General features: G+C 36.0%; 1 protein-coding gene across 6 annotated transcripts in view; it reads right to left on the minus strand.

The window, feature by feature from the left end:
• Positions 1-18,700, minus strand: part of LIPI (lipase I) — a 107,072-nt gene that overhangs the window by 61,710 nt on the left and 26,662 nt on the right. For 4 of the 6 annotated variants that reach the window (XM_024352366.3, XM_054675195.2, XM_054675196.2 and 1 more), the window contains 3 exons: positions 18,222-18,607; positions 15,146-15,254; positions 10,944-11,045 (listed from right to left, as the gene is read on the minus strand). In XM_024352366.3, the coding sequence (XP_024208134.2) occupies positions 10,944-11,045; positions 15,146-15,254; positions 18,222-18,607 (597 nt within the window). Of the gene's footprint in view, positions 1-10,943; positions 11,046-15,145; positions 15,255-16,554; positions 16,687-18,221; positions 18,608-18,700 lie in introns of all 6 variants that reach the window. The other 2 variants (XM_054675193.1, XM_054675194.2) reach the window with 1 other exon arrangement.

An 18,700-nucleotide genomic window follows, 5' to 3' on the forward strand; every position in this document is an offset into this window, starting at 1 on the left:
GCCCTCTCTCACCACTCCTATTCAACATAGTGTTGGAAGTTCTGGCCAGGGCAATTAGGCAGGAGAAGGAAATAAAGGGTATTCAATTAGGAAAGGAGAAAGTCAAATTGTCCCTGTTTGCAGATGACATGATTGTATATCTAGAAAACCCCATTTTCTCAGCCCAAAATCTCCTTAAGCTGATAAGCAACTTCAGCAAAGTCTCAGGATACAAAATCAATGTACAAAAATCACAAGCATTCTTATACACCAATAACAGACAAACAGAGAGCCAAATCTTGAGTGAACTCCCATTCACAATTGCTTCAAAGAGAATAAAATACCTAGGAATCCAACTTACAAGGGACATGAAGGACCTCTTCAAGAAGAACTACAAACCACTGCTCAATGAAATAAAAGAGGATACAAACAAATGGAAGAACATTCCATGCTCATGGGTAGGAAGAATCAATATCGTGAAAATGGCCATACTGCCCAAGGTAATTTATAGATTCAATGCCATCCCCATCAAGCTACCAATGACTTTCTTCACAGAATTGGAAAAAACTACTTTAAAGTTCATATGGAACCAAAAAAGAGCCCGCATTGCCAAGTCAATCCTAAGCCAAAAGAACAAAGCTGGAGGCATCATGCTACCTGACTTCAAACTATACTACAAGGCTACAGTAACCAAAACAGCATGGTACTGGTACCAAAACAGAGATATAGATCAATGGAACAGAACAGAGCCCTCAGAAATACTGCCGCATATCTACAACTATCTGATCTTTGACAAACCTGAGAAAAACAAGCAATGGGGAAAGGATTCCCTATTTAATAAATGGTGCTGGGAAAACTGGCCAGCCATATGTAGAAAGCTGAAACTGGATCCCTTCCTTACACCTTATACAAAAATTAATTCAAGACGGATTAAAGACTTAAACATTAGACCTAAAACCATAAAAACCCTAGAAGAAAACCTAGGCAATACCATTCAGGACATACGCATGGGCAAGGACTTCATGTCTAAAACACCAAAAGCAATGGCAACAAAAGCCAAAATTGACAAATGGGATATAATTAAACTAAAGAGCTTCTGCACAGCAAAAGAAACTACCATCAGAGTGAACAGGCAACCTACAAAATGGGAGAAAATTTTCACAACCTACTCATCTGACAAAGGGCTAATATCCAGAATCTACAATGAACTCAAACAAATTTACAAGAAAAAAACAAACAACCCCATCAAAAAATGGGCGAAGGACATGAACAGACACTTCTCAAAAGAAGACACCTATGCAGCCAAAAAACACATGAAAAAATGCTCACCATCACTGGCCATCAGAGAAATGCAAATCAAAACCACAATGAGATACCATCTCACACCAGTTAGAATGGCAATCATTAAAAAGTCAGGAAACAACAGGTGCTGGAGAGGATGTGGAGAAATAGGAACACTTTTACACTGTTGGTGGGACTGTAAACTAGTTCAACCATTGTGGAAGTCAGTGTGGCAATTCCTCAGGTACCTAGAACTAGAAATAGCATTTGACCCAGCAATCCCATTACTGGGTATATACCCAAAGGACTATAAATCATGCTGCTTAAAGACACATGCACACGTATGTTTATTGCGGCACTATTCACAATAGCAAAGACTTGGAACCAACCCAAATGTCCAACAATGATAGACTGGATTAAGAAAATGTGGCACATATACACCATGAAATACTATGCAGCCATAAAAAATGATGAGTTCATGTCCTTTGTAGGGACATGGATGAAATTGGAAATCATCATTCTCGGTAAACTATTGCAAGAACAAAAAACCAAACACCGCATATTCTCACTCATAGGTGGGAATTGAACAATGAGAACACATGGACACAAGAAGGGGAACATCACACTCTGGGGACTGTTGTGGGGTTGGGGAAGGGGGGAGGGATAGCACTAGGAGATATACCTAATGCTAAATGATCAGTTAATGGGTGCAGCACACCAGCATGGCACATGTATACATATGTAACTAACCTGCACATTGTGCACATGTACCCTAAAACTTAAAGTATAATAATAATAAAATAAAAAAAAAAGAAAAAAGAAATAGAGCAAAATTCCTTGCAGTCAAAAATACTTTATAGTGGAAGGAAACCATAATAAACAAGTAAATACAGAGTATGTGAAATAATAATAAGTGCTATGGAGAACAGTTAAGTAGAACAAGAGGACAGGAAGGGTCTAGTGAGGGTGGTAGTTGCATGTTTAAGTTATTTGGTTTAGGAATTTGCCACTTGAAGAAGTTGGAGTGGAGCACAAATGTGAAGGATGTGAGGCGGTGACCCCAGTGGATATTTGTGTGAATACGCTCGGTGAAGAAGCCAGCGTGGCTGAAGTCTAATGTGTAAGAGGGAGCTTCGGAGCAAAGGAAGCCAAGTCCTACAGATCCTTTTCGATCAGTGTGATGATTTGCTTTCACTTTTGGTCATAATTTCTAAGACCTGCTGGTGCTGGATTCACTAACTGGAAAAAATCTAACAACTAAGCTGCCTTGGCTGGAGCAGTTTGAGTCAGAGTGACATGAAACACATAGCTTTGATTCAAGGATTTATGTAGCCCTGTAGATCATTGGACCACTGGTGAATGTACAGATTCTGAGCCCATTACCAGCATATAACTCAGAGAAGCCTTAACAATGAAAAGGGCTAGCAAGCTCAGAATACTCAGGACTGTGATTTGATACAAAATTGTGTTGCCAAATAAGATAACAATGCTTTAATCTGGGGCACAAAAGATTTCCTACAACACAGTGAACTCATGAAAGGCATCAGTAATAGATTTAGCATAAAACAAAGATAAATAGATGGTTCTGACAGTAAGGGTTTAGATGCTGCAACTTGACTTAGTTCTAGGATGTAACAGAACCTCTAATGAGTTGTTAGTAGCACATGAGAACACTGGGCATGTACACTGAGGCTGGAGAGAGGGGAGAAGAGCACTATTTAATGGGTAAGGAAAGACAAAGGACAATGTAGATGACTTCATGACAGGTCCCTAGAATTCAGGAAAGCATATATATGACTTGATTGGGACAATGGCAAGGGTATGCTAGCCAGTCTGTCTTAAAATCCCATCATCTTCTTAGCCTGTGAAATTTACGCAAGGAAGGGCATGCTTCCTAAATAAGACCAAAAAGTTTTTAAAACAAGAAAAAAATTTAACAGTGTCAGAGATTTGTGAAATTTCCTCATATATGAACTCGACATGGAGTTCCAAGACTAGGGGTTTCCAGTTTGGAACTGTCATTTTCTCCAATCTGCCACTGAAGGAGATTCAAACCAACAGGACTGCTTAGGAATCAGGGGGGATAAAAGAAATTTGTCATTAACTTAGAAGCAGCCCTTGATTCAGGCATGTCATTTCCCTTTTATCAGATGCGGTAGGGGGCAGCTTGGTCTGCTTAGATCATTCATTCTCTCGGTTTCAAGAAGGGTGGGGAGAGCAGCTATGACTTTTTAATTTTCCTTTTATTGTAAAATATAAGACACATGCAGAAAAAGAACATTAAACATAAATCTATAGGCTAATTAATTATTATAAAGCAAACAGCCATGGGGCTACCACACTAATGTAAAGAAATAGCACCTAGGAGCTCCCAGTGTGCCCTTACCCAGCCACAAGTGTCTCTCTGTCCCCTAATCGCTAACCCATCATTTTTTTTTAAATAAAATCATCTGTTGTTTATTTTATTTTATTTTATTTTATTTTATTTTATTTTTTCGAAATGGAGTCTGGCTCTGTCGCGCAGGCTGGAGTGCAATGGCATGATCTCCGCTCGCTGTGATCTCTGCCTACCGGGTTTAAGCAATTCTCCTGCCTCAGCCTCCCAAGTAGCTGGGACTAAAGGTGCATGCCACCATGCCCAGCTAATTTTTGGTATTTTTAGCAGAGATGGGCTTTCACCATGCCAGCCAGGCTGGTCTCGAACTCCTGACCTCGTGATTCCCCGCCTCGGCCTCCCAAAGTGCTCGGATTACAGGCGTGAGCCACCGCACCCGGCCTGTTTTCATTCTTTATCTTCTAAGGATGACTCCCAAAACCCTATAGTTTAGATTTCCCCTTTGTGAAAAAATATATGAACTTACTCATATTTTATGTAGGCTTTTGTTTCTGGCTTTTTAGATTATTAGTATGTTTGTGCTATTAATCCACATTGTCAGGTGTAAAAACAGTCATTTATTGTCATATAGTATTTCATTGTATGAACATATCACAACTTATTTTTCCATTCTCCTATTGTGGTACATTTGTATTGTTTCCTATTTGAGGCTAATGTGTTCAAACTATGAACATTTTGAACACATATATTAATGCATATGTGAAGGTACATCTGTTGGTTATATACCTAGGAGTGGAATTGTTATAGATTATGAGTATCTTTGATTTTAATAAATAATGCTGAATAGTTGTAGCATATCTTTGCCAATAAATGGTCTTGTCAAGCTTTTGAATTTTAAGCATGTGGCTTCTTATTTGGGTTTTAATTTATATTTTTTTCTTACTAACTTTAAGAACTTTTTATATGTTTATTGCCTATTTAGAATGTATCCTTCATAATGTCCTGACTTTTTCTTAACTAGGTTATCTTTGTCTTTATTACTGACTGATAGTAGGTCTTTATCTCTTTTACTGCTTTTTTTTATGGCTTGCTGTTCACATTCTTAAAGTATTTATAACATTCTCAATTTTTATATAATCTGACATTTTAATCTTTTCATTTGGGTTAGAAATTTTTGTGTACTTTGGGAAAATATTATTCATTATCCCAGTGTTACGAAGGCTTTAAAAATAATAGCTCATAAACCATTTATTTTCCTTTCACATTTATGCATACCACAAGGAAATAATTTTTGTGTTTTACATGAGTTCAAGGTTTTTTTCATCTTCAGAATCCAGTTGACTGAAACAGAACCAGGTAATTACTGATACTAGCTGTGTCTTCTCTTTTTGTTCTGTTTTTTCTCTCCAAGAATTTATTTTTAGAAGAGATGTATGAAGTTCAAGCATTCTATGTTCCTTTCATTGTATGGAAAGAAGGCAAAAGTGGGCCGGGCGCGGTGGCTCAAGTCTGTAATCCCAGCACTTTGGGAGGCCGAGGCGGGCGGATCACAAGGTCAGGAGATCCAGACCGTCCTGGCTAACACGGTGAAACCCCGTTTCTACTAAAAATACAAAAAATTAGCCGGGCCTGGTGGTGGGCGCCTGTAGTCCCAGCTACTCGGGAGGCTGAGGCAGGAGAATGGCGTGAACCCGGGAGTTGGAGCTTGCAGTGAGCTGAGATCGCGCCACTGCACTCCAGCCTGGGTGACAGCGAGACTCCGTCTCAAAAAAAAAAAAAGAAGGCAAAAGTGATATAAATAAATTTTAAAATAATAATTAATTTTTATCTTTTCTTAAGTGCAAATTTTGGCTTTTTAAATCATCTGCAATTCATAATTTTTATTCCATTAATTTCTTTGGTATGTTTAATATTTGCTTCTTTCTCCATTTCTGTGTGTTTCTATCATTTAATTCTCAATTTTTCAAAATAGATGCTTAGATTATTGATTTTCAGCCTTTTAAAATAGCTGTACTCAAAACTATACATTAACTTCTAGCCATGGCCTTTGTTGAATCCAAAAAGTTTTAATATGCAATAATGTGACTATTCAATTCAAAATATTTGATTATATTATTATTTATTATTGTATTCATTAGTTATTTTCAAATGTGGTTTTTCACTTTCAAAAATGTATGGATTTTAGTTATATTTTTGTTATTTATTTGGATTAAGTGCATTAAAGATAGAAAAGATTATGATTTCTACACTTTGAAATGTTTGAGAATATTGTTTTTTTTTCAGATACAAACATTTTTATTTGCTTTCAATTCTTTTTTTTTTTGGTTACATTTCGCTAATAATGCCCTCATAGCTCTGATTATATTTATTTATTTATTCTTTTATTATTATACTTTAAGTTCTATGGTACATGTGCACTACGTGCAGGTTTGTTACATATGTATACATGTGCCATGTTAGTGGGCTGCACCCGTTAACGCCTCATTTACATTAGGTATATCGAAATGTTTGAGAATATTTTTAAGGCTCAGTATATGCTTAACTTAGGTAAAATATCCATTTGTGTTTCAGAAGACTGTAAATTCTGCAGTTCTCAGGTGTAATGTTCTATAAATGTCTATTAGATCAATTGTGTTAATTAAAATTATTCACTATGATTGTGTAGTTGCCTTTTTTTGCAATGTGTTATTGTTAATACTGCATTATGTATTTGAAGCTGTGTTATTAGGTACATACAAACTACAATTGTTATATCTTCTTTGTGAGTTCAAAGTTTTATTATTTTAAAGTCTGTCCATATTTTTATTAGTTTATATAAAATCAATTTTGTCTAATATAGATTTACCACCATTTGGAGGATAATATTTGCATATTTTTTATCACCCTTCTATTTTCAAATATTTTGCTTCCTTGCTTTTATATGTCTTTAATAAATAAGAGTTGGATTTTTTCTTTTTAATCAAGTTTGACAGCCATAATATTTTAATTAGAGCATAAGTCCATTTATCTTAATTGTATAGTTGTGTTTGATTTTACTATCTTATTATCTACCTTCTATTTGCTTTAGCTGTTGTATGCATTCTTTCTCTCTTTTCTTGCCTTCTTTTAGACTTCATAAAAAGTATATTCAATTTTTGTCCTTCATTTTCTTGCTTCTTTTCTTGCTAGATACCCTAAAGATTCAACATGAATACTATACTTATGAATATCAATTACTGAAGGTCATTTTCACCTTCTTTCTATACAATGAAAGGAACACAGAAAGCTTGAAATTCATTTATCACCCAAAATCATATGCTATTTTTAGCTTATTTTAATTTTCTATATTTCAAGTCCATAAAACATTATTAACAGTATTTTATGCCATCAACATATGCTTAGATTTAACTAGTTCATTGTTCTTCCTTCCAAAATAGCCACAATCTAAGAATAATTTTCCTTCCGCCTGAAGAATACATTTCTGCTCATGAATGTCTGAAGGGTAACCTTTCTGCTCATCACAGTTTCTCTCCAGTTTAAATTTGTCTGAAATAAAATACATTTATTCTTGAAACAGATTGAGATACTATCTTAGCAGTTGTTTCCTTTCACCATATGGAAGCAATCATTCTGTTGTTTCCTATATTCCATTGTTTCTGTTGAGAATTCAATTGTAACTCTGGTCAATTTTATTCACCTTATTTAAATAAACTTGTATGGTTTGATGATGGCCTTTTCTGCAATTCACTATCATACATCTCAATGGAGATTAATCTTTATTATTTTTCTTATTGAATGGAATTAATTGGGCATTTTGAACTTGTAGACTGATTATATTACTCAGTTTGGGAAAATTATGAGATAATATCTCTTTAAATATAGTCTTTGTTCCATTTTTCTGCCTTTTTATTCCAGAATTCTAACACAATGTAATTTACCATGTCATTGCCTATCCTATGCATCTCTTAACTGTTGGTCTATATTGTCTATTCTTTGGTACCCATTTGCTTCAGTCTAGAAATTTACTTTTCACCTACTTTTTAGTTCACTCGCTCACTCTCTCTTTACCTATTTCTAATTTTCTGTTAAACCCATTCAATGGATGTCAATTATTTTACTTTTTAGGGTAAGAACTTCCATTATTTTTGTCAAATATAATTGATAAATTTATACTTACTAATTTTTTGTTAAATTTTTCAGTCTTCTACCTTTTTGAAAATATTAATAGCAAAAACCACAATTACTTTTGCACCAACTTAATAATAAGCACATTTTTTATAGCCGGTGTATAATAATTCCAATATCTGGAGGCCTATGGGTGTTGTCTATTGACTGTTGTTTCTGCTGTTTCTCATTCACGCTGTCTTGCTCCAAGTGTGCCTGGCTATCTTGGATGCTAAACATTTATTTTAATATGTTTTTGTAAAAATAATTTGAGATTGAATTATGTGAATTTCCTACAAAGAAGGCTATTGTTTGCTTCTGTCAGATAACTAGGAGTTCTAACAATTCAGAATCTACTTAAACAAAAAACTCAGTAAACGTGATTTTGGCAGAGGCAACTCAGATAACGAGAAGCTTTCTGCAGACCATAAGAAGGCTGATTTGTTCAGCTTTACCCATGCTTCTATAATGTCCTTTGGAGTTCCAGACAAGAATAACAGATGAGATGTTTTGCAAACCCAATATGAGGGTTTCAAAAGCATCTATCTTTTGGATACTGGACTCATAATTTTCCCCAATATCTCAGCAAAAATGTATGCCCTAATTATCTAATCCACAAATTTGAAAGGCCACATGGCTTTCTGAACACTCACAACTGAATAAAAATGAGGATTACTGGCAAGTAGAAGATGTGGTCATTGTCTAGTATTCAAGGAAAAGGCAGTTCACCAGGTATGTGCTGAGTCCACGCATATCATTCAGAAATTTCTCGGACAGGTACATATGCAGCATCAAAAATCTGTGTTTCTTATTTGTGATAGTCATGAAAAGATCAATCCAATGTTCCAACTATGTGGCCTCTAGTGGCAGATTAGATCTGATAGGTTGCATCATCAAAAGATGTTGCGAATATAAGACAATCCAAGACAGTTCATTAGGATAAGTCAAAAATGCAAACAAAAATAATAAAAAGTATGAAGAGCTAAGTCAAAAGGCCATAGGCAGAATTGAAGTTAGTGTTGCAGGAAGTCAGGGACCCCGAATAGAGGGACCGGCTGGAGCCGCAGCAGAGGAACATAAATTGTGAAGATTTCCTGGACATTTATCAGTTCCCAAATAATACTTTTATAACTTCTTATGCCTGTCTTTACTTTAATCCCTTAATCCTGTTATCTTCATAAGCTGAGGATATATGTCACCTCAGGACCACTGTGATAATTGTGTTAACCGTACACATTGATTGTAAAACATATGCGTTTGAACAATATGAAATCAGCGCACCTTGAAAAAGAACAGAATAACAGCGGCTTTTAGGGAACAAGGGAAGACAACCATAAGGTCTGACTGCCTGTGGGGTCGGGCAAAAAGAGCCATATTTTTCTTCTTGCAGAGAGCGTATAAATGGACGTGCAAGCAGGAAAGATATCGCTAAATTCTTTTCCTAGCAAGGAATATTAATATTAATACCCTGGGAAAGGAATGCATTCCTGGGAGGAGATCTATAAACGGCCGCTCTGGGAATGTCTGTCTTATGTGGTTGAGATAAAGACTGAGATATGCCCTGGTCTCCTGCAGTACCCTCAGGCTTCCTAGGGTGGGGAAAAGCTCCGCCCTGGTAACTTGTGGTTGGACCGGTTCTCTGCTCTTGAACCCTGTTTTTTGTTGTTTAAGATGTTTATCAAGACAACACATGCACTGCTGAACATAGAACCTTATCAGTATTTCTGCTTTTTGCCCTTTGAAGCATGTGATCTTTGTACCTACTCCCTGTTCTTACACCCCCTTCCCTTTTTAAAACCCTTAATAAAAACTTGCTGGTCTGAGACTCAAGCGGGCATTGTGGTCCTACCGATATGTGATGTCACCCCTGGTGGACCAGCTGTAAAATTCCTCTCTTTATACTGTCTCTCTTTATTTCTCAGCTGGCCGACACTTATGGAAAATAGAAAGAACCTACATTGAAATATTGGGGGTGGGTTCCCCCAATAAGTTAGAGTTTCAGAAGAAATTCAGACAAGGGACTACACATTAATTGGCCAATAGATGTGTTTTATGTGGATGTGCCAAGCTGATATAAAGAGTTAGAGATAATAAGACATGAGAGGTTTGGATAACACTAAACTATGACTTCTTTGGTTTTGACTGCTTATAGAAGTAGGTGAACCTAGATTCCAAATAAGGAGCAGAATTGTTACCACTGGAGTCTCAATCTATTGACATGTAGTCATGGGGGTTGAAAAATTGCATCTATGGCATTTACGTATCTCACACACAGACACATAAACCTAAGTATGGTAGTATAGATCACCACAAGATAAATTCAGAGGAGCAATCTTAGTGTCACTGCCCTTGTCTCTATCTTAGCACCATACCCTCTCCTGATTCGGTTTATAAGAATAATATACTGGTTAAGTGCATCATCTGGAATCAAAACATATGATTTCAAATTCTGACTCTGCCATTTACTGACCTTACAACCTTTATTCTAGTTTCCTCAACTGTAAAGGGAATGATAGTTGTTATCTATCTAATGGAAATTTAGTAGAATTCACTAATTAATTCATACAAGCACTCAAAACACTGCCTAATGTATAGGAAGTGCTCAGTAAATATTAGTATCAACAAATTCAAATCAGGAAAGGCACGAGGACAGTCTGTTTCTTAAAAGTGTCTGTTCAATTGTACTCTGGCCAAAAATCCAATACCCTGTTAGAGATTTTCAGCTAAGATAATTAAAAACAATAGAAAAATTATTTCCTTACATTTAAGGAAGACTATTCTTTATTTGTGGCTGAAATGCTGTGTTCAGTTCTAGTTGATATATATCATAGCAAGAAAATAAGCGGGGAGAATGGTAACCTAAATACATCAGGAACATTAAACATGGGGGAAAATGTGATCAAATCAATAAAATTGTCAACAGCATGAACAGAATGAACTCTTAGTTATCTATTTCAGTGTTTTAGGATGACATGACACATCTTGAAACCCGAAGGAGGCAAACTGAAGTCAAAGAGTGCCATTTGACAATGCAGGAAATCACTAACCCTAAGAAATATTGCTTGGGAAATATTATCATTCTATAATTACAGATTTAAAATCATTTTATCCGTGATGTTTTTTCTTCTTATGCCCTCCTCTTGCCCAAGGTCTACATTTTCCTTTTCATTTTCAAATAATTAGGTAATAAATCCTGATTTGTTACCATTGGAGTCAGAATGGATGACATCCACAAACTTTGCATCAGTGTAATCTAATCTGCTATATGGTGGTTTTCTGGAGAACCTTGGCCCAGCAGGGTCAAGACCTGGAAAGCAAGAAAGAAATAATCAGTCTCATCAAGTCCACAGAGCTCCTTACATTGCATACTTCCATTATTACTGCATTATAAACATAAAAAGCATTTATACTTTTAGTTTAAACCTATCCAAGAACATATCTAAACACAAATGGAAGTGAATGAATAGCAGGTAACTTCAGTATTTGAATAATACTACTAACCTTCAGAGCTTTTCAGGTTAAGCCACAACAAAATATTGCAGGAATTTTTGGAGTGTTTTTATGTGAGACTGAATTAGGAGTAATAAAGTAGTTTATGTTTAATAATAACTACAACTATTTCTCCTGAAGGAAAAAAATAATGAATACCATCTGGTCCTCTCTTGAACTCTGTACCTTACTAGCTCACTTTGGATTTATCTGTAGATAGACCTGAAAAGCTTTTTAAGGTGCCAAATATAATTTGGGCTATGGGATAAATCATGTTATCTTATCCATTTCTCGTAAGACTTTCTCACACACTCTTAAGAAAAGAAAAAATATATTTTAAATTCCATGGAGTGTGAATATTATTTCTGGGTTATCTTAATTTCTAAATAAAAATTCTAGGCTCATGACTTTCTGGGAATTGTCAAAAAGAGGAGAGAGAAGATAAAATTCAGTTTTTTGAGAACATCTATACAATGAAGAAACAATCATCTTAAAAAGATATTTGAAAGTAAAATATAGCACCAATAACAGACAAACAGAGAGCCAAATCATGAGTGAACTCCCATTCACAATTGCTTCAAAAATAATAAAATACCTAGGAATCCAACTTACAAGGGATGTGAAGGACCTCTTCAAGGAGAACTACAAACCACTGCTCAATGAAATAAAAGAGGATACAAACAAATGGCATTCACAATTGCTTCAAAGAGAATAAAATACCTAGGAATCCAACTTACAAGGGATGTGAAGGACCTCTTCAAGGAGAACTACAAACCACTGCTCAATGAAATAAAAGAGGATACAAACAAATGGAAGAATATTCCATGCTCATGGGTAGGAAGAATCAATATATCGTGAAAAGGTAATTTATAGATTCAATGCCATCCCCATCAAGCTACCAATGACTTTCTTCACAGAATTGGAAAAAACTACTTTAAAGTTCATATGGAACCAAAAAAGAGCCCGCATCGCCAAGTCAATCCTAAGCCAAAAGAACAAAGCTGGAGGCATCATGCTACCTGACTTCAAACTATGCTACAAGGCTACAGTAACCAAAACAGCATGGTACTGGTACCAAAACAGAGAAATAGACCAATGGAACAGAACAGAGCCCTCAGAAATAATGCTGCATATCTACAACTATCTGATCTTTGACAAACCTGAGAAAAACAAGCAATGGGGAAAGGATTCCCTATTTAATAAATGATGCTGGGAAAACTGGCTAGCCATATGTAGAAAGCTGAAACTGGATCCCTTCCTTACACCTTATACAAAAATTAATTCAAGATGGATTAAAGACTTACATGTTAGTCCTAAAGCGATAAAAACCCTAGAAGAAAACTTAGGCAATACCATTCAGGACATAGGCATGGGCAAGGACTTCATGTCTAAATCACCAAAAGCAATGGCAACAAAAGCCAAAATTGAGAAATGGGATCTAATTAAACTAAAGAGCTTCTGCACAGAAAAAGAAACTACCATCAGAGTGAACAGGCAACCTACAGAATGGGAGAAAATTTTTGCAATCTACTCATCTGACAAAGGGCTAATATCCAAAATCTACAATGAACTCAAACAAATTTACAAGAAAAAAACAAACAACCCCATCAAAAGGTGGGCAAAGGATATGAGCAGACACTTCTCAAAAGAAGACACCTATGCAGCCAAAAAACACATGAAAAAATGCTCATCATCACTGGCCATCAGAGAAATGCAAATCAAAACCACAATGAGATACCATCTCACACCAGTTAGAATGGCGATCATTAAAAAGTCAGGAAACAACAGGTGCTGGAGAGGATGTGGAGAAATAGGAACACTTTTACACTGTTGGTGGGACTGTAAACTAGTTCAACCACTGTGGAAGTCAGTGTGGTGATTCCTCAGGGATCTAGAACTAGAAATACCATTTGACCCAGCAATCCCATTACTGGGTATATACACAAAGGATTATAAATCATGCTGCTATAAAGACACATGCACATGTATGTTTATAGCGGCACTATTCACAATAGCAAAGACTTGGAACCAACCTAAATGTCCAACAACGATAGACCGGATTAAGAAAATGTGGCACATACACAGCATGGAATACTATGCAGCCATAAAAAAGGATGAGTTCATGTCCTTTGTAGGGACATGAATGAAACTGGAAACCATCATTCTCAGCAAACTATCGCAAGGACAAAAAACACCGCATGGTCTCACTCATAGGTGGGAATTGAACAGTGAGAAGACACGGACACAGGAAGGGGAACATCACACACTGGGGACTGTTGTGGGGTGGGGGGAAGGGGGGAGGGATAGCATTAGGAGATATACCTAATGCTAAATGATGAGTTAATGGGTGCAGCACACCAACATGGCACATGTATACATATGTAACAAACCTGCACGTTGTGCACATGTACCCTAAAACTTAAAGTATAATAATAATAAAATTTAAAAAAATTTTAAATAAAACTGAAAAATTCCTAGAAAAAAGTAAAATATAATGTTTTTCATTTCAAAAACCTCTATTATCCCCATTTTATTTAACCCACTTGACTGAATGAGACAGAATCATCTATCTTCCTATAAATCATTCTGATATAGAACCTCCATGTTTGGTGGCCTTTTAGTACCTGATGATTGCCTGGTATTTGGGCCATTCAAACTAGACTAATATGTGTAAACACAATTTAAAGTACAAATTGAGCAAGTGTGGTTTTGGAAAGAGAATGGGCTTTAAGCACTAGGGAACTTTGTATAAGTAAATCCTGGCTAAACTGCTATTTCTTGACCCTCCTACATTCATTCAGTTAATTTGTTTTCACACATATTTGATAACATTAAAACTAATCAGAGTAAGTAAGGGTATGCATAAGGTTTGTAAAGATAACTATCTATATGTTATTCACCTCTTTCCCCCTTTTTTGAAACTTAACTAAGGACACTATTTTCTTTTATCAACACTTAAAGTTATTATAAGTCTTCTATGGCCATAGATATGAATAATTGCTTTTTTTTTTCAAAACAAAAAGGTAAATTGGTTGAAAGGAATATTATCCTCCTATTGCTAAAGTCACTACCACTCATAGAGGAAAGAATGAAAATCTATATCGGCCTTATTAGATGACTGAGCTTCCTGGATGCAGTAACTTTGTTATAGAAATATGAAGGGGGACCCAGAGTCCCTCAAATTGGATACAACTCCTGATTCTTTTGTAGCATTCAAGTAAAAATTTTTAGAGAGTTGAAATGCATCAAAGTTTGTGATAACTAAGTAAATAGTTATATTCTTAGCTAATACATAAAGTATTTTTCTTTAATGAGTCATATTTACTTCTGTATTCTTACGATAGTATGTCCTTAAAATTTAGCTGGGACTGCAGGAATAGATGTTTTTCTCCCATTTCCATTTGGGTAACTTAAGCTCTGTTGAGAACTTAACAAAACTTTAGAGTCTAACTAAAACAAAGCCAATATTTAAATATAACATAGAAAAAATAAATGTTTGTACATAATTTCTATTGAGTAATTATTGTACCCACTAAATTTTAAGCAAAGTGGCTGGCCACAGTGGCTCATGCCTGTAATCCAAGTACTTTGGAAGGCCGAGGCAGGCAGATTACTTGAGGTCAGGAGTTAGAGACCAGTCTGGCCAACATGGTGAAACCCTGTCTCTACTTAAAAAAAACAAAAATTAGCCGGTGTGGTAGTGGGCACCTGTAATCCCAGCTACTCAGGAGGCTGAGGCAGGAGAATCACTTAAGCCCACGAAGCAGAGGTTGCAGTGAGCCGAGATCGCACCACTGCACTGCAGCCTGGGCAACAGAGCGAGACTCTGTCTCAAAAAAAAAAAAAAAAAAAATTAGCAAAGTAACTTCTGATACTTAAAAGTATGCTAAAGCAATAATTTTATAAAAATAATTTTACCTGTTATTCTTCCAAGTTGACCATGAAATATCTTTCCAACAAATCCACTGATATGAGCCCCTAAGCTAACACCTATGAAATGAAAATTGTCAAGAGATGCACCATGCTTCTGCAATTAAAGAGAAAGGCAATATTACAGTATTCATTTCAAGTAATAACAAATCATGCCCCCCTCATATATCAACATTTCAAAATTCATTATTTTTCTGGCTTGATTCATTTTGGGGATATCAGGAAAGAGACTTTATAATTTCAAAATGACTATATATTTGTTCAACTTTTGCCACAAAATATTTGATTTTTCTTTATTCATTTTTAATATCAATTTATTTTAAAATTGTATCATCTCATGCAGAACAATATGCAAAATGCAATTAATTAGCAGAGTGTTTTATAATAATCAACATTACTAGGTGCTTACTTTCTGCTAGCTACCTCGATATGGGCCTTACAAAGTTCATATTTAATACTTCCAATTTCGTTATGAGTTATTCATTTTTATCCTAATGCCTAAAACTGTCAGTAGCACCTATTAAATGCTAAATAAATAATATTGGATCAATTCCAATTTTATTAAGGAAACTGTCAGAAGTAACGACTTTCCCAAAGCCACATAGATTCATAAGAGGAAAAGATGGATTCCAAGCTGCTGTGGTCTGAATGTTTGTGTCTCCCTAAAATTCATATGTTGGAATTCTAATCCCCAAGGTGATGATATTTGGAGGTGAGGCCTTCTTGTGGGTTGGGAGAATTATGTCATGAGTGTGGAACCCTCATGAAAGGGATTACTGCCCAGATAGTAGAGACCTGAGGGATCTCCTTCTACTCTTCCACCATGTGAGGACACAGTGAAAAGGCATAATCTATGAACCAGGAATTGGGCCCTCACCAGACACTGAATCTGCTGATGCCTTCTCCTTGGACTTCTCAGACCCTGAAACTATGAGAAATAAATGTTTGTTGTTGATAAGCTACCTAGCCTATGGTATTTTGTTACAGCAGCCCAAATGGACTAAAACACAAACCTAGGTCTCACTCCAAAATTATGCTAATTTGCCTTCTTGTTTTATCTGATCAGGTTGTGTCAAAAACCTTAGGAAGATTCCCAAAAGTTCAATAATGAGTCTCACTTCAGAGATGATGAAATTAATTTTATGGATTTTAGGTGACTTCCTTCCCCTGATCACCAGCTCAGGAGTGATGCACCCAATCTTCCAAGGCCAACGTCTGAATACCTCTTAGTCTCAGCTCCAGGAAGGGAAATTAGAAGACTACATGAGAGTGTACTTCCACCACACTCTTGGGGAGCTATTGCGAGACTTCTGGACAGATCATGGTCCAGCCCACACAGTGATATGTCTGATGGCTTACAGAAAGATGTGGAGCGCTTGCCACTAATGAAAAACTACCCTCAGGCTTTCAAGGCACAAGGTTATGATTTTCTTCAGATTTCTCACAGCCATGCCCCAAAACATAAGGGAGTATCTCTCGAGACTCCAGTGCTGCCGGTCATTTAAATCTTCCTCTGTAATATGAAGCCTCTGTAAGCAAAGGCACTGTTAGAATTTCAGCTAATATTACAAATTTTCCTAAATATTTCTATTTAATATTCACATTCTCCACATTTTGAGGCACATATTTATTAGTTGAGAAAACACCAGTAACATCAGGAAAAATCAATGATGTAATTAATAGTCTGTTGGTGGGGATGGTTGAATCAATTACCTCCTCTGTCTCTCTACAGCAATGGTATTGTTTTGTCCAAATTTGGGGGTGTAAAAATAATAATGAAAGTTGATCTTACTCAATGATTACTAAATGTCACCCACTGATTAAGCACATATATATTAATTCAATATTCATATAAATATGTTTGTAACATTTTGTTATTCTATATGTATAAATAAGGAAATGCAGCACAGAGAGGCTATGTAATTGTTCAAAATTACACAGATGATAAAAGATGGACATACAGTTTGAACCCATCCAGTCTGACCCCTGGCCACTACATATAACGGCTTCTTGGAAGTGTTGTTATTTGTTCAATTTTTAGCAGAGTCTTGAAAGTTCAGCACAACACAACTCAAGTTTAAATTTCAAGCTCAATAATGCCCCCGAATCAGATATCACCCTTCTTTCTCTCAAGTACCCACAACTACCTACTTTCTTTTAGGATAGACATGGATCTCCCTAAGGGTTGACTTAATAAACAAAAATCATTCACAGTGCAGATAACATAGAACTGGACTGAATTTTATTTGATCCATTCAAATCCTGAGCAGACTTGAATGAATCTGACGTCCACCTCCAAAGCTGACAGAAGTATGCTACTTTTCAAAATGATTTTTTGCCTGTAATCCCAGCACTTTGGGAGGCCAAGGTGGGCAGATCACCTGAGGTCAGGAGTTCGAGACCAGCCTGGCCAACATGGTGAAACCTCGTCTCTACTAAAAATACAAAAATTAGCTGGGCATTGTGGTGGGCACCAGTAATCCCAGCTACTCGGGTGGCTGATGCAGGAGTATCACTTGACCCTGGGAGGTGCAGGCTGCAGTGAGCCAAGATCGTGCCACTGTACTCCAGCTTGGGCAACAGAGAGACCCTGTCTCAAAAAAACAAAAAAAAAAAAAAAAGATTTTTCTTTACTTTTACCAATTCACACTCGATTATATGCAAATATTTTAGCCGTATATTTTAAAAGATACCTGAAGAATGTAATAATTATAAAGTTTATTTCCCCCACCCACATAGGATAACTATTTTATTCTGAGGTTGGTATAGGTAGAGTTAAAAGAAATCTCAGAAGATTTTTAAATAAAACCTAATAATTACTAAATTTTAATATAATGTTTTAAAAATAACACAGGATATGTCTAGGTATAGAATTATTCATTTAGGCAGACAAAGAAAAGATGGCTGCATACATTGGTATATCAAACCAGTAATTGTTAATGCTTATGGGGAAAAGTATATAGTTTATTATCACTTTGTGGTATTGAATGTAACACACTGCATATTGTATAGCACGTATAATATATTGTATAGCATGTATAATACATAAAATTCCCAGACTTACCAAAAGATTTTTAATGTGCACACTCAAACTCACAGCAACTTTTCTGGTGTTTTTAACTGCTCTATTATAAATAAAAGTTGTAGCACCCCGGCTCCAGTCTACTACAATTACATTCATATCTTCTTCATTCAGCAAAATCCTTACGAAGTTCTGAAGCCACAGTGGGATGGAGCCTACTGGTCTGTATCCGTGAATAAGCCAGACTGTTTTCTTTTGTGTGTTGAAATTAACATTAAGTGAGTTATTTTGTTCAAACAGTGGCTCAGCACAGTTTAGGTTGTTCCTTGTATACATCATCAGAATGGTCTCTATTCTCGGAATAAATAAATCTCTGAAGGAATCCTTTACACTTAGCTGAGAGAATTCAAGGCATGGTCTTTTATTATCTGAAATAAGAAAATGTCAGTCAAGCTGAGTACTGGGATAGTATTTTATTCCTGTTGCTATTGCAAAGAACAGAATTAAATGTGGAGGGTAGG

This window comes from Pan troglodytes, chromosome 22, assembly GCF_028858775.2.
Source record: "Pan troglodytes isolate AG18354 chromosome 22, NHGRI_mPanTro3-v2.0_pri, whole genome shotgun sequence".
Classification (NCBI taxonomy): Eukaryota; Metazoa; Chordata; class Mammalia; order Primates; family Hominidae; genus Pan; species Pan troglodytes.